This window comes from Sphaeramia orbicularis, chromosome 5, assembly GCF_902148855.1.
Source record: "Sphaeramia orbicularis chromosome 5, fSphaOr1.1, whole genome shotgun sequence".
Taxonomy (NCBI): domain Eukaryota; kingdom Metazoa; phylum Chordata; class Actinopteri; order Kurtiformes; family Apogonidae; genus Sphaeramia; species Sphaeramia orbicularis.
In genome coordinates this window covers 28243329-28264774 of record NC_043961.1, presented here as the reverse complement: position 1 = coordinate 28264774, position 21446 = coordinate 28243329, and the positions used below count along the sequence as shown (strand labels likewise).

Genomic DNA, 21446 nt, shown 5'->3' with positions numbered 1-21446 from the left:
CTTTTACTTTTAACCCATTTTACATTGTAGACAGGTAATCTCTTGTTTCAAATTCTCCTGTTCACATTATTTGGGTGGAGTCACATTGCGTAAACCTGTAATACCTTCATCTTCTTAAGTAGACTAATATCCGTGTTGCTCTATAAACAACAGATCATGTGGTGTTGAGTTATTATAAGTCATAGTAGTCATTTTGGCCCGGATCTGTGTGCTCATGCCGGATTTAGGGGATCGAGGAAAGTGCGCAGTCTGCTCATTTAAAGTCAACGGTGCAACATAGAGCATTGTCCGACACCAAACACCAAACACTGGTGGATACGGATTGGACACGGAGCACAAACATGCACATATTGGCCGTGGAATAAGTGTGTTTGTTGTTGCCCTGCAGTACCCACTCCATTTAATTAAATGTGATGACTCCCGCTGCAGCAGGGAAACAGCCAAAGATGCATATTTGGTTCCAGTGGGCGTGTTTTCATTCAGATAACGGGACTGGCTGAGGAGGAACACGACGCGCTGGTAGCAACTTCACCAGAGCCTGCGTGGGACCTGGACCAGTAAATCCACAGAAGTAAAAAAAAAAAAAAAAGACTCGGATTTTAATAGAAGATGGATTTAGGGCGGACGTGCTGCGATTAGAACAACCACTGTGGTATGAGTAACTCTAAAGACTAATCTGCAACTATTCTGATCCGAAGTCAGTGTTATTCAGTTGAATCTAAATATATCAAAAATGCAAAGCGACAAACCGGAGCCGACTGAACCCAAAGCCGCAGAGAATCCGAGCCCAAGCGACACGGAGAAAAAACCCCAGAGTCATGCTGAAGCAGAAGCCCCCAAACCCAAAGGGATCAGCGCCGTCGCAGTTCTCTGGACATTCGGGAAATGTCTGAGCGCACTGCTGCCCGTCTACCTGGCAGGGTACTACCGGGTCAGTACCAGTCTGCTGGTGTTCGGGATGATGGTCTACACAGGATGGAAACACGCCCGAGAAGCCAAAGAGGCGCGTCTGAGGTCAGCCATACAACTGATGGACGACGAGCAGGGGTTCACATCCAGCAAAGTGTCCAAAATCAAGAGAGAGCTTCCAGCATGGGTAAGGAAGTATGGGTGTTATCTGTGCAACACAAGCCCCCAAACTACCTCCAAACACTCTGACCTCAAGTAACCCCAGACTAATACTGAACAGACTAGACTTACATAAGGAGATCCTAAAATAATAGTGTTCCTGTCTGTGATGATGATGATGGTCATTTCATTCTTAGCCTTAAAGTTGATTTAGCAGCACTGAAGTCATGTAATAAGGTCTTATACAGGATGGAATATTATGTAGATATGTGATAAGCTATGGCAAAACAAAATATTAGATTTATAGCAGTAAACATGTAGAAAAAATCCAGAAAGAATAAGATATGATTAGATAAAGTAAGACTTTACTGATCCCACCATGAGGAAATTTCACAGTTGACTGCAGCAACAGACAACACACAAGTGCAAAGAAAAGAAGAATATGAAAAAAGAAAATGAGAAATTTGGTATTTATATAAATACAGAATTTGATTTGGATTTAATTGTCTTTATCACAAAATAAAAGACATTTCTTGGCATGTTTGGCACTTTAGGTTGGGTACAAATATGTGCACAGAGTTATATAGGTGTAAATCAACTGCCTTAAGAATAACAAAAATAATAACACAGCAGGTAAGACTAAGAATAATACACTAGGTTTTGCAGTTTTTCCCCTAAGAATGGCTGCAAAATCATCTAGAGCGTCCAAACGTAATCAGCCGTACAACAGGAACAACCCTCTAGTTCTTTGATCCTTTCTGTAACTGAATATTTAAGCCACTGTCAGGTCATACTCATAAGTATACACACATATGCACCCAAAATGGAAGTGCAGAAGTCCACATGGGCCTGTGGTTTGTGAACATGTAGCCACACCCAAATGAGGTTCCTGTGATCTTTCACCAAGGGAATTTAGTGATGTTCTTGTGAAACCAGACAGCATGCACACAGTGTTGTTAAAATATTCAAAAACGGTCGCTTCCATGTAAAAGATCATATCTACAGTAGTGTGCAGAAAAATGTGTGTGAGGATTGTAATGCTATCAGACGTGTAATCTGATAGTTTAACTGGCAGTTGTTGCACGTAGTTGCTTTGTTTTTTCTGCTTTTGCTGAGAATGCTTTATCCTCCTGGGTTGAAACCTACTGTGAAAAGCTCTGCAATGAAAATAGCTGTTCTACTGATGACATTTCCAGTCCTGCATCTGTTATAGCTGAATCATTTCCTTATCCTGTCATTTGTTTACTGAGATCTATGCACGTTTCATGCTTGTACCCCTTTTGTTTTCTCCTCAGGTAAACTTTCCTGATGTCGAGAAGGTTGAGTGGCTAAATAAGGTATGGCATCTGTGGTTTCCTATTTTATTTTTTCATATTTTCAACATGTCACTCCACAGAAACACAATATTTATTAATGCTTTAATGAGCCCACAGCAAACACACATGACTATTTATTCAATGGCTCAGCTGTTGTGTTGACTGACACTGGGTCATGTGTGTGCTGGGATAATAATTGGTGCTAGCTGATAGATGGTAGCACTGCTGCGTCTGCTGCCATGTTCCAGACAAGGCCACTCCCCCATTAGAGTAGCCATTCTGTCTGTACTGCAGAGAGCCGGCCTTCTGCCAGGCAGCTCTCTCAATATTTCCATTTCATTGCAGCCTTGCTCACAGGAAGGGGGAGGAGCTTCCCAGGCCCCCAAACTAAATAAAACTGCAGCCATTGTCTGCCCACCCCTTGTGCCCTTGTATCCCAGAGAAACGAGAGCCACTAATACAGAGACACAGTAATAAAAGTATGTAGGATAACAAGACCACGAGATCTGAGCTCCTCAGAGCCGGACAAAGCAGAGATTTGAGACCGGTTACTGGAGGGGAGATCAGCAGATTCCCTTGTTATGAAGGCTTCGTCCTCCACAGGAGCATGCAGCCGATGACTCATTCTTTACTTATGCCAGACTGTAACCAAGTCTTTTTTCCCTCAGTCACACAACTACACAACCAACCACTGCCTCAAATTTTTTCCAAATAGGGATAAAATGGGAGACTAATTAAGTTTATGTAACAATGTAAGCGTTATATAAAAAATAGATCACAGACAAACACAGAGCACATTATAGCATATGTGAAGATCCAAATAAGAACACTTAACAGCTGAGGAGGCCCAGCTGCCTCCAGCTGTCTCTGTCATTCTTTAAGTTAGGGTTTTCTGAAGCCAAGGCCTCTGACACATATTTATGATTCTTTGTGGTACTAAAATGACAATATTTAATTTCAACAGCAGCCTCTGATTGCAGAATGTTGAGATGCACACTTTTAATACATAGTGTGTTGTGTTCCCTACCTTAAAAGCAGCTTTTAACTATGTACGTCCTGGTCCGTCTAGGTGCTGCAGCAGGTGTGGCCTTTTGTTGGACAGTACATTGAGAAGCTTCTTGTTGAAACCATTGCTCCTTCTATCCGATCTTCAAGTACACACCTCCAGACCCTCAGCTTCACAAAGGTGGACATGGGAAATAAGGTGATGCCTTTCTTACCTGTAGTCTGACTCTGCTGTACAGACTGAAACAAATGATGCATATTATTTATATTTTGCAAACAAATATGCTTGCTGTTTACTTCAGGCTATGAAGGTTGTAGGGATCAAGGCACACACAGAGAATGACAAGGGACAAGTCCTGCTAGATCTGTATATCAGGTGAATATTTTTGTATTGTTTGTTTGATATAATCTCTATTACACCTTTAAGAAGGCTTTATTGTTGATGACAGTTTTCTGTTTTATCCTCAGTTATGTTGGCAATGTAGAGATTGATGTTGAGGTGAAGAGATACTTCTGCAAAGCTGGAGTCAATGGAATACAGGTGTGTCCTCTTGTTGAGCTTAAAACTAATATTACATCAAATGAAGAATACCATATCAAGGAAAATGTTTCTTGCGGAGAAATACAATATCTGAAATGAGCTCAGGTATGACCAGCTCATGCTGAAAATGGTTCTGTTTATCTGTCTTCAGCTACATGGGATGATGCGGGTGATTCTAGAGCCTCTGATTGGAGATGTTCCTATTGTGGGTGCAGTCACCATGTTTTTCATCCAAAGGCCTGTAGGTTCAATCCTCTGCATATTGTCCTTCATTTGTCCTTTTTTTGTTGTTCCTTGAAGCATATCCTGTGCCTATCGTATATCACAGTTTAGTCCCATGTGTGTTTCATGTCATGGATTTCCCTTCGGCTCTGATTGATTTGCTAAATGCAGCACATTCTTCTGTCTTATCTCTTCCCAGAGACTGGACATTAACTGGACTGGACTGACTAATTTGTTGGATGTTCCTGGACTGAAGTGAGTCATGCAGCGATAACTTCACTTTGGGCTGATAATGTGTAATAGCTGTAATGTGTCAAATATGTGACAGTATCATTATGCCCCAAATAGTAATTGATATATGCACAGCCGTACATTTCTAATGAAACATTGCTTTCTCCTTTGTCCTAGTGTCATGTCAGACAGCATGATTATGGATGCCATTGCCTCCTTCTTGGTGTTGCCCAATCGCCTGGTTGTCCCCTTGGTTCCAGGCCTGCATTTGGCCCAGCTGCGCTCTCCTTTGCCCAGGGTAAAGCCTTAACATGCATCTGCAGTTAGAAAGACTTATCATGTGTTCAATAAACACCAGTGTATTGCATCTTCATCCATCATTTTCCTTCTCAGGGCGTGGTACGCATCCACCTGCTGGAGGCACAGAAACTTGCAGCTAAGGACAGCTACGTAAAGGGGGTTATGGCTGGTTTGTCAGACCCTTATGCCATTTTGAGAGTAGGTCCTCAGACCTTCACCTCTCAACATGTTGACAACACAGACTCTCCCAAATGGGGAGAAATGTATGAGGTAAGGATAAGAGAACATTTCCTAGTTAATCTGGGGTTTTCATTGCCATCACACTGCATACATAGGTGTATGAACTCTGTGTTTTTCATAGAAGCATTAAATATTACATATCATTTCTCTTTGATGTGTATTTGAGGGATTCCTCTGTTACAGTAGTGAGAGTGTGTGTTTCCAGTAGATCACAGCCATCTGTACTGTCTGTCAGTCTCCATGTCCCTATGTGTGTGTCTGGTACATCAGGTCATAGTCCATGAGGTTCCTGGTCAGGAGTTGGATGTGGAGGTATATGACAAAGACCCAGATCAAGATGATTTCCTGGGCAGGTACATATTGCACAGTTCATCTATATTTGTACATGCCTTTACATTAATTTCACATTTTCGCCTTTCATTGTCTTGTTTGGGGGAAAAGTCAGCCACATGGTGCCTTGTCATCTTTGAGTTTATATGGAAGAATAGTTGCACAAGCTGTTGTCTATATGTGAATTTTTATTTTCATGACTGTCTTTATTTATTACGCTTTTTACTTTACATTGTATAGGACCAAATTGGACTTGGGCATTGTAAAGAAATCCATAGTTGTCGATGATGTAAGTAAAAAGTCTTATCCGCTCAGTTTGTAAAACCTTTTTGCAAATATATGAACTGTAACGGTAGTTGAATCCTGTCTCTGCAGTGGTTCACACTCAAAGACACTCCATCCGGACGAGTTCATTTCAGGCTGGAGTGGTTATCCTTACTGCCTTCCACCGAACGCCTGGAGCAGGTGCGTCTTATTGAGTTTGACTCATACAGAAGCTTGTAGAGTATAACATATGCAGTGCTGTGATGTTGTAATGTGTATTCTTCATCATCTCGTGTTCAGACTAACTAATGTGCATTTCTTTACCAGGTCATAGAAAGGAACCAGAGTGTGACTTGTAAGACTGCAGATCCCCCCTCCTCAGCCATCTTGGTTGTATATCTGGACAAGGCTGAAGCACTTCCTGTGAGTCAAATGTCTCTACCTTCTGTGCCTATGTTTGTACTCAGCTCTGAGCTACTTCCTGTTTGTGGTTGAGCTGTGGCAGAGCTGTTATTCCCATCTGCTTCACATTCCTCAAAGTTGGTGCTTTGCCCTCTAACCCTTGCAATGTGGATGAGTGTGGCTAACTTTATCAAGCTGACATTAGCTTCCATGCCACTCTTCGAAGTTACACTGTTTACCAAAGAGGAACAAAAGTGACTGAATTGCTGGAATGAAACTCATGCTTTGTGGTTTGTGCAGTGCAGATTTATACTTCCTGATTATGCCATTCAGAACTGCTACCATGGTAACCTCACTTATTGTTGGTTACATCAACCACAAGTTATAAAAAAGGGCGTTTATTTTCCCCTGCCTATTGTTACAAAATGCCATTGCTCTTAAATCTTATTGCATATTAATATTTGTTTGCAACTGTGTATGTTTTAGATGAAGAAAGGAAAAAAAGAGCCCAATCCCATGGTGCAGTTGTCTGTGCAGGATATAACCAGAGAGAGCAAGGTAGAGTATATCCACAGGGAAAGTTCAATAACATTCTAAATTGATTATTTTTTAATACAACATGCATCTAACAAATCAAGTTTCTGTTACTAATTGTTTGTTCTGGATTTAGACCTGTTACACAACTGTTAATCCAGAGTGGGAAGAAGCTTTTACCTTTTTTATCAATGATCCTCGCAAACAGGACATAGACATTCAGGTAACAAACTCTAAGAGCAGCTACTCTGCATTAAATAACATGTTGGACAATTAACTTTTTTTTTTTTTTTTTTTTAACTTTACTTCATGTGAAATTATCCAGGTGAAGGATGCTGACCGTGTGCAGACACTGGGCAGTCTGACCATCCCCCTGTCCCGTCTGCTGTCCAGTTCTAATCTCTGTCTGGACCAGTGGTTCCAGTTGGACAATTCTGGATCTGCTAGTCGTATCTATATCAATACAGTTCTCAGGGTAAATGTCAAGTAGACCCATTCCCTATTTATGTACTGCAATAGACAGAACAGTAAGTAATAAACATGCTGTGATAAAGAACAGCAAACAACAGCATGTCATTAATTATAAACTACAGAATTTGATTGTAATCAATTTTTTTGTGATGCATGATTGTGTCTTAGCAGAGATTAAATTACTCACTTTTCAAAGTTTTTTAGTTTTTCTTCCTTTTTTTCCCATTGTGCAATAGGTCCTGTGGTTAGATGAGGAACGTATTTCATCTGACCTGTCATCTAATCTGGGGGCGGAATCATCCAAACAGCTGCCCCAGCAGACCTCTCCTCATCCAAGCTTTGCCACTGAGGTAATGGACAATAGTGCTATTATTACTATGTGCTTTATTCACAAAAAAATATCTGAGCCTATTGCACATACTAATGCAATGTTTAAATGTTTTTTAGGGACTACTCAGAATTCACCTGTTGGAAGGACAGAACCTTGTTCCTAAAGATAACCTGATGGGGGGCATGGTTAAAGGCAAAAGTGACCCCTATGTCAAAATCAACATTGGAGGTGAAACATTCACCAGTCAGGTTATCAAGACTAACCTTAACCCTACATGGAATGAGATGTATGAGGTAAAAGAAAATTATGTGTTTCATGAAGTATTTTGCTGTTATATATTTGCTGTGTTTACAAATGCTTACTTTTACATCTTTGTGATTGTGATCAGGTGATTCTAACCCAGCTGCCTGGTCAGGAGCTGCAAGTGGAAGTGTTTGATAAAGACATGGACATGAAGGATGATTTCATGGGCAGGTGAAGTAGCTATAAACAGATATACTTAATGTCTAAAATAAAATCATAAGACTTTGTATATGTTCTAATTGTACTTATCTTAATATGCAGGCTGAAGATCAATCTAAAGGACATCATCGATTCTCAGTACACTGATCAGGTGGGACTCTGTAGCCAAATGCATGAATTCATATTTTAACTAGAAGCATATTATGAAAACATCATGAAGGCCAAGTACAGAGTGATTTTACATCGGTCCTGTTAATCAAAGAGACATTAAGTCTTTTTAGTGTTGATGTTTCTCTCATCTTGAGCCACATCCAATTTCCCAATCCACCTAGTGTTGAATTTTGTGATTTGTAATTCTGTTTTCTGTCTTTATTTTTTAGTGGTATACTCTGAATGATGTGAAGTCTGGTCGAGTTCATCTGGTACTGGACTGGGTTCCAACAGCTTCAGAGTCAGACAGATTGGACTCTGTAAGAATTTTAAAAAGCGAAGAATTAATTGACATTTTGTGACTGGAGAGCCAATCTGAAGAAACCTTTCCTTTCCTTTGTCTTCAGGTTCTTCAGTTCCTCTCCAGACAGTCATATCAGAACAAAGTAGTTCCCTCAACAGGCCTACTCTTTGTCTATATTGAACAAGCAAATGGCTTACCAGTGAGTTTCCCATCCATGTCTGTAAGGAGATAATAAACACAATACATATGTTAGAAGTTTTAATGCCTATTATTGTCTTTCTACAGTTAAAGAAGAGTGGAAAAGAGCCAAAAGTGGGTGCAGAAATTACACTTGGAAAAATGTCCCGCAAAACAACAGTAAGATCCAAAATTTTATTGATTTTAATATTGATAGTGCAAATGTGTTTTATAGCAATAATAGTCATAGTAATGATGTGTGTGAGTAAATGACTTTTTCATCTTTAAAGGTGTGTGATCGTACTACATCTCCTCACTGGAATGAGGCATTCTGCTTCATGGTTCATGACCCCAGAGAAGAAATTCTTGTGGTTAAGGTGAGGATGCATCAGTTCATGCAAAGGAATAATAATAATAATAATAGTAACTTTATTTGTATAGCACCTTTAAAAACAAAGTTTACAAAGTGCTTTGAGAGAGGGCACAACACCAGGATACACGAAACAAGTAAAAACACTAAAACAGAAGCAACACAATTAGAGAGATGTATGAACAAGTTTATAATCAAACAGGATCAAATTTAAAAATTAAAATTAAAAATTAAGGTTAAAAAGGAGACAGACATCACATAAAAGCAAGTCTATAAAAATGTGAATGACATACCTTTCGCATACAGCTTCATCTTTTTTTTTTTTTTTTTTTTTTGCAATATCTGTGCAAACATACTGCTTTGTGGTTCCCTAGCTCTCCCATAGCTGGACCTTGCCTATTGGTTCTCTGGTGGTTCCAGTCAGAGAGCTGCTCTCAGAACCAGAGCTGGTCCTGGATCAGTGGTTCCACCTGGACGGAGCTTCACCTGAGAGTCAGGTTCTTCTGAGAGCTGAACTCAAGGTGGGAGAGGACGCTGCCTTTTTTCCTGTCTGTCTCTTTTTTGTGTATCAAGATAAATGTTTACCATACTCTTTCACTGGTCTGTTTCTGTCTCACCTTCTCTATCACTAAATACTATACTGGTGTCCATCTCTCAAAAATGTTTTCATAACATAATGTAAACACACTTCTCAATGCATTTTAGTCTATTTGCTCTTCTGTCTTAAATTCAGTTTGTTCCCTTTCCCTTTATTTTAACACTGAAACATGACATGATGTGACTACAGATGCTGATTCCCAGTAAATGTCCCGGGGCCACAGAGACAGTAAAGATCACACCAGTCCCTGATCCCTCACCTGCTCAACCAAAACATGAGTCGGACCCAGTGCTGAAGTAAGATTCATCCAATTCATCCAAACATTTAGTCCTTTTCAATAACTTTATCACTTAATTTTCCTTTATTACTGTTCTCTGGGCTTTTAGGTCTAGTTCAGTGGACGCTCCTCCTGTTGAGACCATTGTGTCTTCAGCAACTTTGCAAGAAAATGCTGTTGATGTACCAGAAATAACAGCTGATGTGACTGAAGAGGAGGAACAGCCACCGAGCCCTGCTGTTGTACAACCTCCTCATACATCTCCAGACCTCAGCTTTGCTAGTGAGGTACTATAACATCATTCATTTGTGACCTACAGTAGTTTATACAGACAACAATAAAACGTAGATTTATTGATGAACGAAGCATACTAAATTTGTTGTTTTAAGGTAGATCTCCCTTTTCTGTCCTGTAGGGGCTGCTCAGAATAGTCCTGTTGGAGGCTCAGAGTCTGGTTGCCAAAGATAACATGATGGGTGGAATGGTTAAGGGTAAGAGTGACCCTTATGCCAAGATCAGTGTTGGTGATTCTGTATTTAAGAGTAACGTGATCAAGGAGAATCTCAACCCAGTCTGGAATGAAATGTATGAGGTGTGTAAAGGCTGTGTACTATTATCTAAACAATACTTAATATAAGCCATTATTCATGTATTATTAATGTAATGTAACTGTTGGTGTTATCTGTATATTTGTAGGTGGTGCTAAGGCCACAGTCAGGACAGGAAGTACATGTAGAGTTGTACGACAAGGACATGGACAAAGACGACTTCCTGGGCAGGTGAGGAAATCTTGTAGTAGGCATTGTGGTATCAAAATACCCCAAGAATATACAGTTGTGGAAAAAAACTATTAGACCACCCCTTATTTTCTTCAATTTCTTGTTCATTTTAATGCCTGGTACAACTAAAGGTACATTTGTTTGGACAAAATATAATGATAACAACAAAAATAGCTTGTAAGAGTTTAATGTAACAGCTGATTTTTAGCCATTTTCCATGATTTTCTTGATAATAACCAAAATCACTCAATAACTATGGCATTGTACTGCCAAAAACAGTGCTTTTTGACATTTCATGTTTTCTTTTTTGTCTGTTTTAGGCACATGATACACACAGGAGTTAGTACTTGATTGGATAACTATTGTTTTTGATGACTTTTGTTGGTCTAATATTTTTTTCCATGTCTGTATCTCATTACCCCACAAACTGAAGTAATCTGATCACATCTGTAAAAAAAAAAGTTTCTAATTGTAACATGTATCTGAAATGGTCTTATATTATACAGTACATGGAAAGCACTACTTTTTCATGCTAAAAAAAAAAACAAACATCAGTAAAATGATTTTAAATCCTTTTAGTGGTATAGCTGCATTTCACAGGATGTCATGTTTGTTCAAATCTCTTTTACAGATCTAAGATCAGTGTGTCAGACATTATCAGTTCCCAGTACACAGACGAGGTAGGCTTTGCATGTTCACTGTATCTTGTGCTTTGCAGCGGTTTAACGTTAATCTGTGATTCAGTGAACATGTGTGTATTTTTTAGTGGTACACCCTGAGTGATGTGAAGTCTGGTCGTATCCGCCTCATACTGGAGTGGGTTCCAGCGGTTTCCCATAATGATACCCTGGATCAAGTAAGTGCACTTGAGGATTTATTCCTGTGTTTGGTCTTTATGTTTATAATGTTTGTTGTTTGCCATGTCATTTGCCATTTACTCTGACATTTTATTCTAAATTTGATCTCCTCGTCTTTTGATTCCGTGTCCACATCAGTGCTGAGTCATTGTAATGTATTTTTGATTTGATTTTCTCTCGCAGGTAATGCAGCTGCAGTCTCTCCAGTCTTTCCAGAATAAGGCTGTTCCCTCTGCTGCACTGCTCTTTGTTTATGTTGACAGAGCACACTCATTGCCTGTGAGTCCCCTGTATTATCACGCCTCTCATTATTGTTTTTGTAAGCAATCATGACAAAGGACTGAGGAAAACAGTAGTTGTTTTTGTCAGATTTTGTCATTCTGCTTGATTAGAGCATGTGGAATGAAACCAAATGTTGGCTTAGTTACAGAAAATGAATTATTCATACAGTTGTGTTTCTACCTTATTTGTAGTTTAAGAAAAGTGGAAAGGAGCCCAAAGCTGGGGCTGAGCTTGTGTTTGGGAACACAACCTACAGAACCAAGGTATGACAGTGAATATGAAGTGATAATATAAAACACATGCTTGAATATGATAGTTTGTGGTTGAAGCTGGTGTTTACTGTCACACTGGTTAATGTACTATTTTTGGATTACTCATTAATATTTCAATCCATAAAACATCATTATCCTTACACATATCAGAAGTTGTGTATTGTAATTTTTTTAATTAAATTTTTTATTTTATTGGATAATTTTCCAAACACCTTGTGGTGTATGTGTAGAGGTAACTATGGCTCCCCCCACTGGTTGTGTCAAAAATGACACACGGGTCGGCTGCAGTGAAGGCCTGTACCCTCCTATAATGCCGCTAAAAATATAGACTGAGCTTTAAGAAAGGTGAAAAAATGAATTTTGAATACTTGTATTTGTTTGTGAGCCAATCTTTTTTTTCATGTGAAGGTGTGCGATCGCTCCAGATCACCAGAGTGGAACGAAGCATTCTACTTCCTGGTTCAGGACCCAGCAAAAGAGATGCTGATAGTAAAAGTGAGGCACACTTATTAAATGTACTAAATTTTACAGCTTGGTGCCATTTTTTTAATTCTCTGACATTTATTCTGTGTCTGTAGCTGTCCAGTGCGTGGGACCAACCAATGGGTTCTGTTGTTGTTCCTGTGAGAGAGCTGCTATCTGAACCACAGCTGGTCCTGGACCGATGGCTGAATCTGGACGGAGGATTACCCGAGAGTGAGATTTTACTACGAGCTGAACTCAAGGTAAGACAAATATTCACATATGTGATTACTGCAGTGTTTGTTGTACACAGAATTACCATTATGACACTTATGGCTTACAGATCTTGAACTCCAGGATGTCTGAAGTTCCACAGCTGTCTGTATTTGCTTCAAAGAAAGAAGAGATGGTACTTCCTACTGAAGAGACATTCAAAGCAGTGAGTGAAGAGGAAAAGCATACAGAGCTGCCAGCTGATGAGTAAGTGTTTGGTGCTTGGTTTGATGATACACACATTGTAATTATACAGCCTATAAGTGGCTGTCATTCAAAAAGAATCAACACAATGCAAGAAAATGATGCTTAACCTAAAAAGACCCAAACATCCACCGTCGACCAAAAGCATCTACTGATCTAAACTGTTGAGCCACTAATCCTATCAATCCATGTCAATAATTAGTGTAAAATACAGTTATTTATCTTTTCATAGTCATCAGATATGACCCATTTGGACATTCAGAGGCTCCGTAGTGACCTTGGAACACTGTCATCATCTACAACATTGATTCACCAGTAAAACCCATGGAGTTGGATCAATGACAGTGAATGGAGACACTGGGTTTATGTTCAGTTAGTGACATTTCATTGGAAAAAGTCACCTTTTCTTCAGTTTTTTCTATTTTGATACAATAACCTTTGAATTTCCTCTGAATGTTTATGAACATCTACATGATCAATCAATTGAACATAGGAAAATAGATGATTTTCACTGGGAAAAATTGCAAAATTCAGAAGATAATAGTATAGGAAATGGTGATAAATCACTTAGGAAAGGTTAATATAAAAGAAATATTAATTTAGGAACTGCCACAAAAGTCACACTGGGTCCTTATAGGTTAAATATGAAAAATAATTCTCAACTTTGCATTGCTCAACATAAACTAATGCCCAAAAATGTTATATGATAATTGTAGTGCCTGATTTTGAGAGCAGGAATGGGGTGCAGGGATAGTTAAGCAGGAAAAAGACATGAAAAGAAACAAAACACTGTTAGTTCTTGTCAGCATTCAGCAATATTTTGTTTCATCACTGTATGTATTTTCAGGCCTGTTGAGGACTCTATCCAATCCAAACAGCCAGACGCAGCAGAGACAGAGGCTGCTCCTGCTGAACCAGTTGCCAGTCACACTGTGCCCAGTGACTTTCCTGCTGCAACAGTGAGTCATTACACAAAATGACCAGTTACTTTGTTTTGTCTTGTTTCAACTTCTCTACCTAATGTAATATTTTTTCTCAGCTGGCGGATGAACTAGCAGACCCAGAGGAGCTTCTCGCACAGTCAAATGTAGCCATTACAGAGGACTTTAAACCACAGCAAACAGAAGGGTGAGCCTCACTCCACTGCAAATAGTACTATGTTTGCTTTTCTTTTTGCTTCATACCATACATTCATAAGTTTGAGGATCAACAAATACCATAATGAGTAAACGTTAAAATTCACAGTATATTTATAGTACCTATAAAGTGTCCACCTCCTTGGATGTTTTCTTTTTACTATTTTCAAAAGTGGAATCATGGTCAATATAATTTGGCTTTTTAGCAAGAATATATAAAAACACTTTTCAATGTCAATATGAAAACTAATTTCTACAAAGCAATGTCAATTAATTAAAACTATCTAATGTTAAATATATGAAATAATGTTAAGTAATTCCAATGTATAATGTCCCTGTTAAATAAACCAATAAATAAAAAAAAGGCAACATGGAGTGTAGTTTAGAGAGCTTGGCTAATATGTAGAGGAGTACATGTGTATATTATATATTATATACGTATTGTATTTAGATAAACTAATATAGCATGTGGGTTGCACAAAAAAACATAAATGACATTAAAATGAGATACATGGTATACATTATAAGGTAGGTTGTATATAGGTTGTATATAATTAGAAATGATAGCAGATTTTACATTATATTTATATGGGTTTGTATATAGTACATATGCAGGGATTATGATGTACAATTATATATGTGACATATATACATACAGTATTAATATATATTGATGTATTTTGTGTGTTGATTTGCAATGAGTTGAATTTTGATTAGAATGAATAAGCTTTTGCTTTAGTCTACTCCATTTTGAACAAAAAAGAATGTATTCTTTCATTAAAAAAAACAAATTATATTGACAGTAATGTAATTTATAGAAGCAGTAAAAAGGGAAAACATCCTAGTGGTTACTAATTTAATATCCTGTATATAACTTAATATTTAATTATGATGCCATTCGTTGGTCTTCAAACATACAGTATGAATGCACAGTATGCAGTGATATATGTAAATGTTCATCTGTCAGTGTATATTTGCTGTATTTGCATATATTCTGGTTACACAAAGAAAGTTAACAATACGTGTGTGTGTCTGCATGTGTGTAGTACTGGTGTAGACAGACTTGTGCAGGGCACAGTGACTGGTCTTCCTGCTGAAACTCCGGAGCCTGAACCTCCTGTTGTTCTGCCTTCATGCTCCACTCCCAGCCAGGACTTTGGTACAGAGGTCAGTCTGTTATAAAATGCAGAGCGCTGAGTGGCTCAGTCATTATCAGTAGATAGTAAATAGCTCCATGAAGGGATGACGCTGGGGCTCATCCTGTCATGGGGTTTTCTAAATAACCCATCATGCCTTTTTCCATGTGAATGTGTCACTTCATCTTGTCTTAAAATATCCAGCTATGTTCTGCTGGGAGATTTCAGCTTCCCTAGCTGTTTTGGAGGAACTAAAACTAAATATGTGTCATCCCATGGAATTGAACATTACCAAAGCACATACACCACATACACAATTACCTTCTGTGTATTTTAACATTTACCATCCACTTAAACATAATGCATCTGTGACTTCAATGTAGACAGTCTATATTTTCTTCCCTTTTAGGGCCTGCTGAGGATTCATTTGTTGGAGGCTCAGAGTCTGGTTGCCAAGGACAACCTGATGGGGGGCATGGTGAAGGGCAAGAGTGACCCCTATGTGAAAATTCACATAGGAGGACAAACATTCAAGAGTCACGTGATTGAAAAAAATCTCAACCCGACATGGAATGAAATGTATGAGGTAAGTATTAGAGGTGTTACATATTGTTAAGATTTTATTACATGCACTGTATTTTATTTTAATATGTGTTTTTTGTTCAGGTGGTTTTAAATGCAGGAGATCAGGAGATCAAGTTTGAGGCATATGATAAGGATTTTGATTCGGATGACTTCCTGGGCAGGTGTGTGTCTTGGACATTTCTTGAATTTGTCAGTCAGTGAATTTTCTCTGTTTGGCTATAATAACCTTTGAATTTAATATGAACATCTACATGAATAATAAATAAGTAAATAAAAAATTTTAATAAAGGAAAATAAATTATTTTCACTGAAAAATGCAGAGGATAATGTTACAATACATGGTGATAAATCACTTAGAAAAGGTTAAATGTAGAGGAAAATTCATTTAGGAGTCACCACAGAAGTAGTTTTGAGTCTTTAAGGCTTAAATAGCATCAATATGTCAGCATATTAATTCTGTATATCTAAAAGTAAAGAAAGTGAATTTAAATCCTTGTTACTAAACATTGTTTTCATGCTCACAGATTCAGTATCAATCTAAAAGAGATCATCAGATCCCAGTACACAGATCAGGTAAGTTAATAATTCGTGATCAGAGTCATGTGATTTATGACACTTGTTGTGTTTTATGTCCTCCCACAAAGGATAATACCAAATTACCTCAACTCTTGCCATTTTTACAGTGGTACACTCTCAAAGATGTGAAGTCTGGTCGTGTTCACTTGATACTAGAATGGGTTCCAACAGTGTCAAATTCAGCCCAGCTTGAACAGGTCTGTCTCCATCCGTGTTTACAACCCTTATCACCCAGTAGCTTTAACCTCACTGCTTATTCAGACATTCTTTTATACTTGGATTATTAAAGTGTTCATGAGAAAGCGGCCTCCTAGATAATGCTGTCAAGTCACATTCCAACATGTAAGGCACATGATTTGCATTGCAAAACAATTCCAAGGCTCTACAGGCAGTTTTTCCTCTGTGCCGCAGGTCCTGCAGCTTCAGTCTCTGCAGTCATATCAGAACAAAGCTGTCCCCTCTGCTGCTCTGCTCTTTGTCCATATAGAGAGAGCACATTCATTACCTGTAAGTCACCTGCAGTTTATGTATAAACTGAGAGTTAAAATGACTCTGCATTAAATAAAACTCCAATGATTTTCTTCTTATAGTTAAAGAAGAGTGGAAAGGAACCCAAAGCAGGGGCTGAGCTGGTCCTGGGTGAAACCACCTACAGAACCCAAGTGAGACTCAGTGTTGTGTAAAACTTTAAGATTATACTGAGTTTGATGAAGAAGTTGAAGCTGAATTAACACTGCTTTGTTGTCTCTTTTAAGATGTGTGACCGCAGTACCAGTCCTGAATGGAATGAGTCTTTCTACTTCCTGGTCCGTGACCCCAAACATCAGATGCTTGTAGTGAAGGCAAGGCTTTTCCCTCCACTCTCCCGCTTTTGCATCTGTTTGTGATTACATTTGTACACACTTAGCATTACTTATCCTACAGAGACATTTTCAGATATTTTTTCTTTGGTTGCAGTTGTCCAGTGGCTGGGATCAGCCAATGGGCTCCCTAGTGGTTCCTGTTAGGACATTGCTGTCAGAGCCACAGCTGGTCCTGGATCAGTGGCTGCATCTGGACGGAGCTTTACCCGAGAGTCAAATTCTCCTGAGGGCTGAACTCAAGGTAGGAGGATGTAAGCAAATCTATACAAATGACAGCTTTAAAACGTTTTTACTTTTAACCAGAATCAGAATAAATAAAATAAACATTTTAAAAATTCATAAAATTTTTAACTTTTACATACTTTTCCCAAATTGTAATCACATCCATTCAGGGTCAATGTATAAACCCAATTTGGTATGAAATCAACCAATAGTTTTGCTGCTAAAGTGTTAACAAACAAACAGAAACAAACTGAGCCAAAAACAATACCACTTGCCTCCCCTTTGGGATAGGGTAATATGTGCGCAAAATATTGTTGTGTGTGATTATAATTGTGTGCATATAAGGTGATTATAACTGATATTGTTTCCTGTTGTCATCCTGGACATGATTTAAATAGATACTGGATTCCAAGATGGTGGATATGATCAGTGCAGGGACACTGCCCTGTACTGCCTCTGGTGGTGGATCTGGAAATGGGCAGGTGAAGTTGTCCATTAGTTATTCATCGGAGAAGCTCATCGTCATTGTCCATGCCTGCAGGTGTGCTTCCTCAAAATACAAAAACACTTATTTGTCTGTATTAATACTAAACATATATTCAATGATAAGACCAAATAATGAACTCACTCAGGAATTCAAATACTAATTTTCAAGAATCCAGTTATTACAATAGACATAAATTTATTCATCTTCTTCTATTTTTCTTCTAAAAGGTCAGATGTTATTGATTTTACTTGCTCAGTGCTGATGTGATCAAAATAACTAATACCAATGTAGCCTGATAGGAAACATATTCTGTGTAAAATCTGAGTTGTGCTTTGCCTTGTGTGTACAGGGATTTGTTGTCTCAGAGTAAGGATGGTGTAGACAGTTATGTGTCCCTCATGCTGCTGCCAGACAAAAGCAAATCCACCAAGAGGAAGACTGCTGTGAAGAAGAAAGTTCTCAACCCAGAATACAATGAGAGGTAATTAAATACTGTCTCTATATTAAAGCTGTAAAGACAATGTAACACATCAATGTTGGTTATAATAAATACAAAAATTGACAAGTGGTGCCAGGCACAACAAACCCCGGCCCTTGCACATATTGTAGCTTATTTTGGCATTGATCCAGCTGATGTCATCATGTCTATGCTGGTGCTGATGTCAGCATATCAATTGCCTCTATATATGTACCAGGTTTGAAGTAAATTGAAACAAAACTGATGTTTACAGACATTTAAAATTTTGCCCATTATAAGTAAATGGGAGAGAAAAAAAAGATTTCAAAAATTCTTTAAAAATTTTAACTTTGACCTACTTTTCCCAAAATGTAACCATGCCCATTCTGGGTCACTCGCAATCTATAAACCAAATTTGGTATGAATTCAATCAATAGTTTTGCTGGTACAGATATGTAAAATTTCGCCCATTATAAATAAATGGGAAAAAAAGATTTTAAAAAACTCATAAAAAATTTGAATTTTGACCTACTGTTCCCAAAATTTAATGAGATCTATTCTGGGTCACTGGCAATCTATAAACCCACACTGGTATGAGTTCAACCAATAGTTTTGCTGCTAGAGGGTTAACAAAAAAACAAACAAACCAAGCCAACAAACAAACCAAGCCAAACCAAAAACAATACCCCTTGCTTCCCCTTTTAGGGGTGGGGTAAAAATATATAACAGTCTACAGTGTAATAGTTGAAACATTTCAGTTGGTCAGTTTCTGCTTTAGATCAACCAGAACATTCCCACTTTAACGGAGACACTGTGTCAGCCAATTCCAATCACTCCACATCATTAATTTGTCTAAATCTCAGTGCCCTCTCATGGTTGTCGACCTGAATTTGTTACTTCGTTCTGTTTCAGCGCTCCACCAGACTTTTCCTAGTAGAATCACTGACACAGTTGGATCGTTTGTCAGTTTGAATAAGGAGCAAAACATTACAACAGCACAACAGCAGAAGCAGTAGAATTACTCTTTTAGTTGGAGAACTCAGTTGGATCTGCAGACCGTTTCAGGGCTCTGTTTTCTCATGGGAAAAGATATGACATCATGGTGAAAGCTGCTACAATATAATGTAAAGTTAAACTGATATAGATTTTTTTTAGGGTGGGTCTTTCTTAGGTCATGAAGCAGAATAAACTAAACTTTTTAGACCCTCATATGATTCTCCATATTCTGGTATTTTGTGATGTTCTGTTAAACTGATGTCCCTGAACATCTCCTATCAGATATGGACATCCAGCTTTTCAGGATCATTCAGTCAGTGGTGTTAAACCAAGAGCAGAGTGATGTTACACTCTCATGTAGGGGGCTTATTATTTAGTATTAGGTTTTTGTCAGAATATGATATTGTTGTTTGTTAAATTCTTGAAGGTTTGAATATGACGTGCCTGTGGAGGAGACGAGACTCAGACGCCTCAGTGTATCGGTGAAGAATAACTCTGCTTCATTCAGAAGTCCTGACGTCATCGGACAGGTGAGTCCGACTGCACCTGTTATATAAAGATCTGCTGCACACACATATCTGCAAATCACAGTTTACTGCTAATTGACCTTGTTTTACTCTATTCTATTCTAGTGTATGATCGTGTACAGTGAATGTGATCTGTCTTAGCTTTTGTATTCTTTCACAATAATAATAGTATGTCTTGTTTTTATTTTAGGTGAATGAAGGCTTAAACAATGCTAACATGTTATTTGTGTTCATTAGGTACAAATTGACTTGGCTGACATTGACCTGAGTTCTGGTGTCACAGATTGGTAAGCAGAACTGACTGTCTCTGTATTATTGAGTTTAACTTAAAGTCCATGCCTTACCTGATATCATATCTCTGAAGATGTGTATTTTATTGAAAAAAGGACTTATTGTTCCATTTGTTTCTGTTCATCTGCTTATTCTAGGTTTACTCTGAAAGATGAAGATGAATAATCGTACTGACGTCGTACTATAATGGTGATAGTATCATCATGTAACTGGGCACTGTGCTACTGCTGCAACTCACACCGATGCCTTTCCTTCACACCTTCTGCACTATCGCAGCCTTTCATGCATCCACCAAGTTCTATGTGTATCTACGTTACGTACAATTGAGCTGCACTATATATTTACATCAATACTCTCACCAAAGAAAAGTAAAATGAGGTAGCTGTAGTTGTAAGCCAGTAATGATTGAAGGTTACTTTGCCATATGAAGTTATAATAGTTTCACAATTATATGAAACAAGTGAAAGATATATTGTCTATGTTGCTTTCTTTTTCTGTGACTAAGATTTAAGTACAGTGTCATATTTTGATGTATTGCTCATAGATTCTATTGCCATTTCAGTATTTCAGATCTATCAAACTGAGTTTTTTATATTTCACTTACATCTGTGTTTAACAGGCTTCTGACTTTTTTATATGTATGTATATATATATATATATATATATATATATATATATATATATATATATATAACCTATATCTGTTACACTTATGTCACAGTTTCTATCTTGGTTAAATGATAGGATTTTGTGTATATTTGCAAAGACTATGGATAAGATCAGATACTTTTTGTTGAAAGATGGCAACGAAAATAAATAAAACAGATTTTGCACATCTAATATTTTAGTTTTTTGGTGATTTTCTTATATGAATATTTCAACTCCTCTGTTGTTTATATATGTGTCATAACAATATAATTAAAAACCATCACTATTTGGAAGGGTTGTCAGAGCGAAACTTCTTCTACCTTAAAAGAACATGGCAGCATGGTTTACAAAGGGACATTTGAACAAATGACAAGGCTTGTGGAACAGTGTCCTTTGGGCAGATGAGACCAAAGTGAAGATATTCAGCCATAATGGATGAAACTACATTAATCAAAAACCAAACAGTGCATATCAGCACAAACACCTCATGCCAACTCATGCAGTGATGGAGGGGTGATGGTTTTAGGCTTGTTTTGTAGCCACTGGGCACCTTAAAGTCACTGAGTCGATTATGAACTCCTCTGTAGACCAGTTTATTCCAGAAACTTTATGTCCCACAGCTAAGGTTTGACTGAAATCGAGTCATGCAGCAGGACAATGATCCCAAGCACACCAGCAAATCTACAACAGATTGGCTGAAAAAAAAAGAATCACTGTTGCAGTGGCCCAGCTCAAGATCAAACCTCAACCCTGGTGAAATGCTGTGGTGGGAACATAAGAGAACTGTGTGTCAACAAAAC

General features: G+C 38.1%; 1 protein-coding gene across 1 annotated transcript; it reads left to right on the top strand.

The window, feature by feature from the left end:
• Nucleotides 1-212: 212 nt before the first annotated feature.
• LOC115419482 (extended synaptotagmin-1-like) lies at nucleotides 213-20630 on the top strand. Its single transcript, XM_030134282.1, has 52 exons — nucleotides 213-1096; nucleotides 2364-2405; nucleotides 3454-3588; nucleotides 3692-3765; nucleotides 3858-3930; nucleotides 4082-4171; nucleotides 4352-4407; nucleotides 4561-4681; nucleotides 4777-4953; nucleotides 5194-5276; nucleotides 5494-5542; nucleotides 5629-5718; nucleotides 5845-5940; nucleotides 6406-6477; nucleotides 6590-6676; nucleotides 6779-6928; nucleotides 7161-7274; nucleotides 7372-7548; nucleotides 7644-7729; nucleotides 7820-7868; nucleotides 8098-8187; nucleotides 8275-8370; nucleotides 8457-8528; nucleotides 8639-8725; nucleotides 9093-9239; nucleotides 9506-9612; nucleotides 9703-9880; nucleotides 10009-10185; nucleotides 10290-10372; nucleotides 11004-11052; nucleotides 11139-11228; nucleotides 11413-11508; nucleotides 11703-11774; nucleotides 12192-12278; nucleotides 12362-12508; nucleotides 12589-12725; nucleotides 13570-13681; nucleotides 13762-13850; nucleotides 14905-15025; nucleotides 15404-15580; nucleotides 15661-15740; nucleotides 16104-16152; nucleotides 16263-16352; nucleotides 16567-16662; nucleotides 16746-16817; nucleotides 16911-16997; nucleotides 17113-17259; nucleotides 17639-17781; nucleotides 18077-18208; nucleotides 19608-19710; nucleotides 19945-19994; nucleotides 20136-20630. The coding sequence occupies exons 1-52, from the start codon at nucleotides 734-736 to the stop codon at nucleotides 20161-20163; spliced, it is 5475 nt and encodes a 1824-aa protein (XP_029990142.1). The 5' UTR covers nucleotides 213-733; the 3' UTR covers nucleotides 20164-20630.
• The last annotated feature ends 816 nt before the right edge of the window (nucleotides 20631-21446 follow it).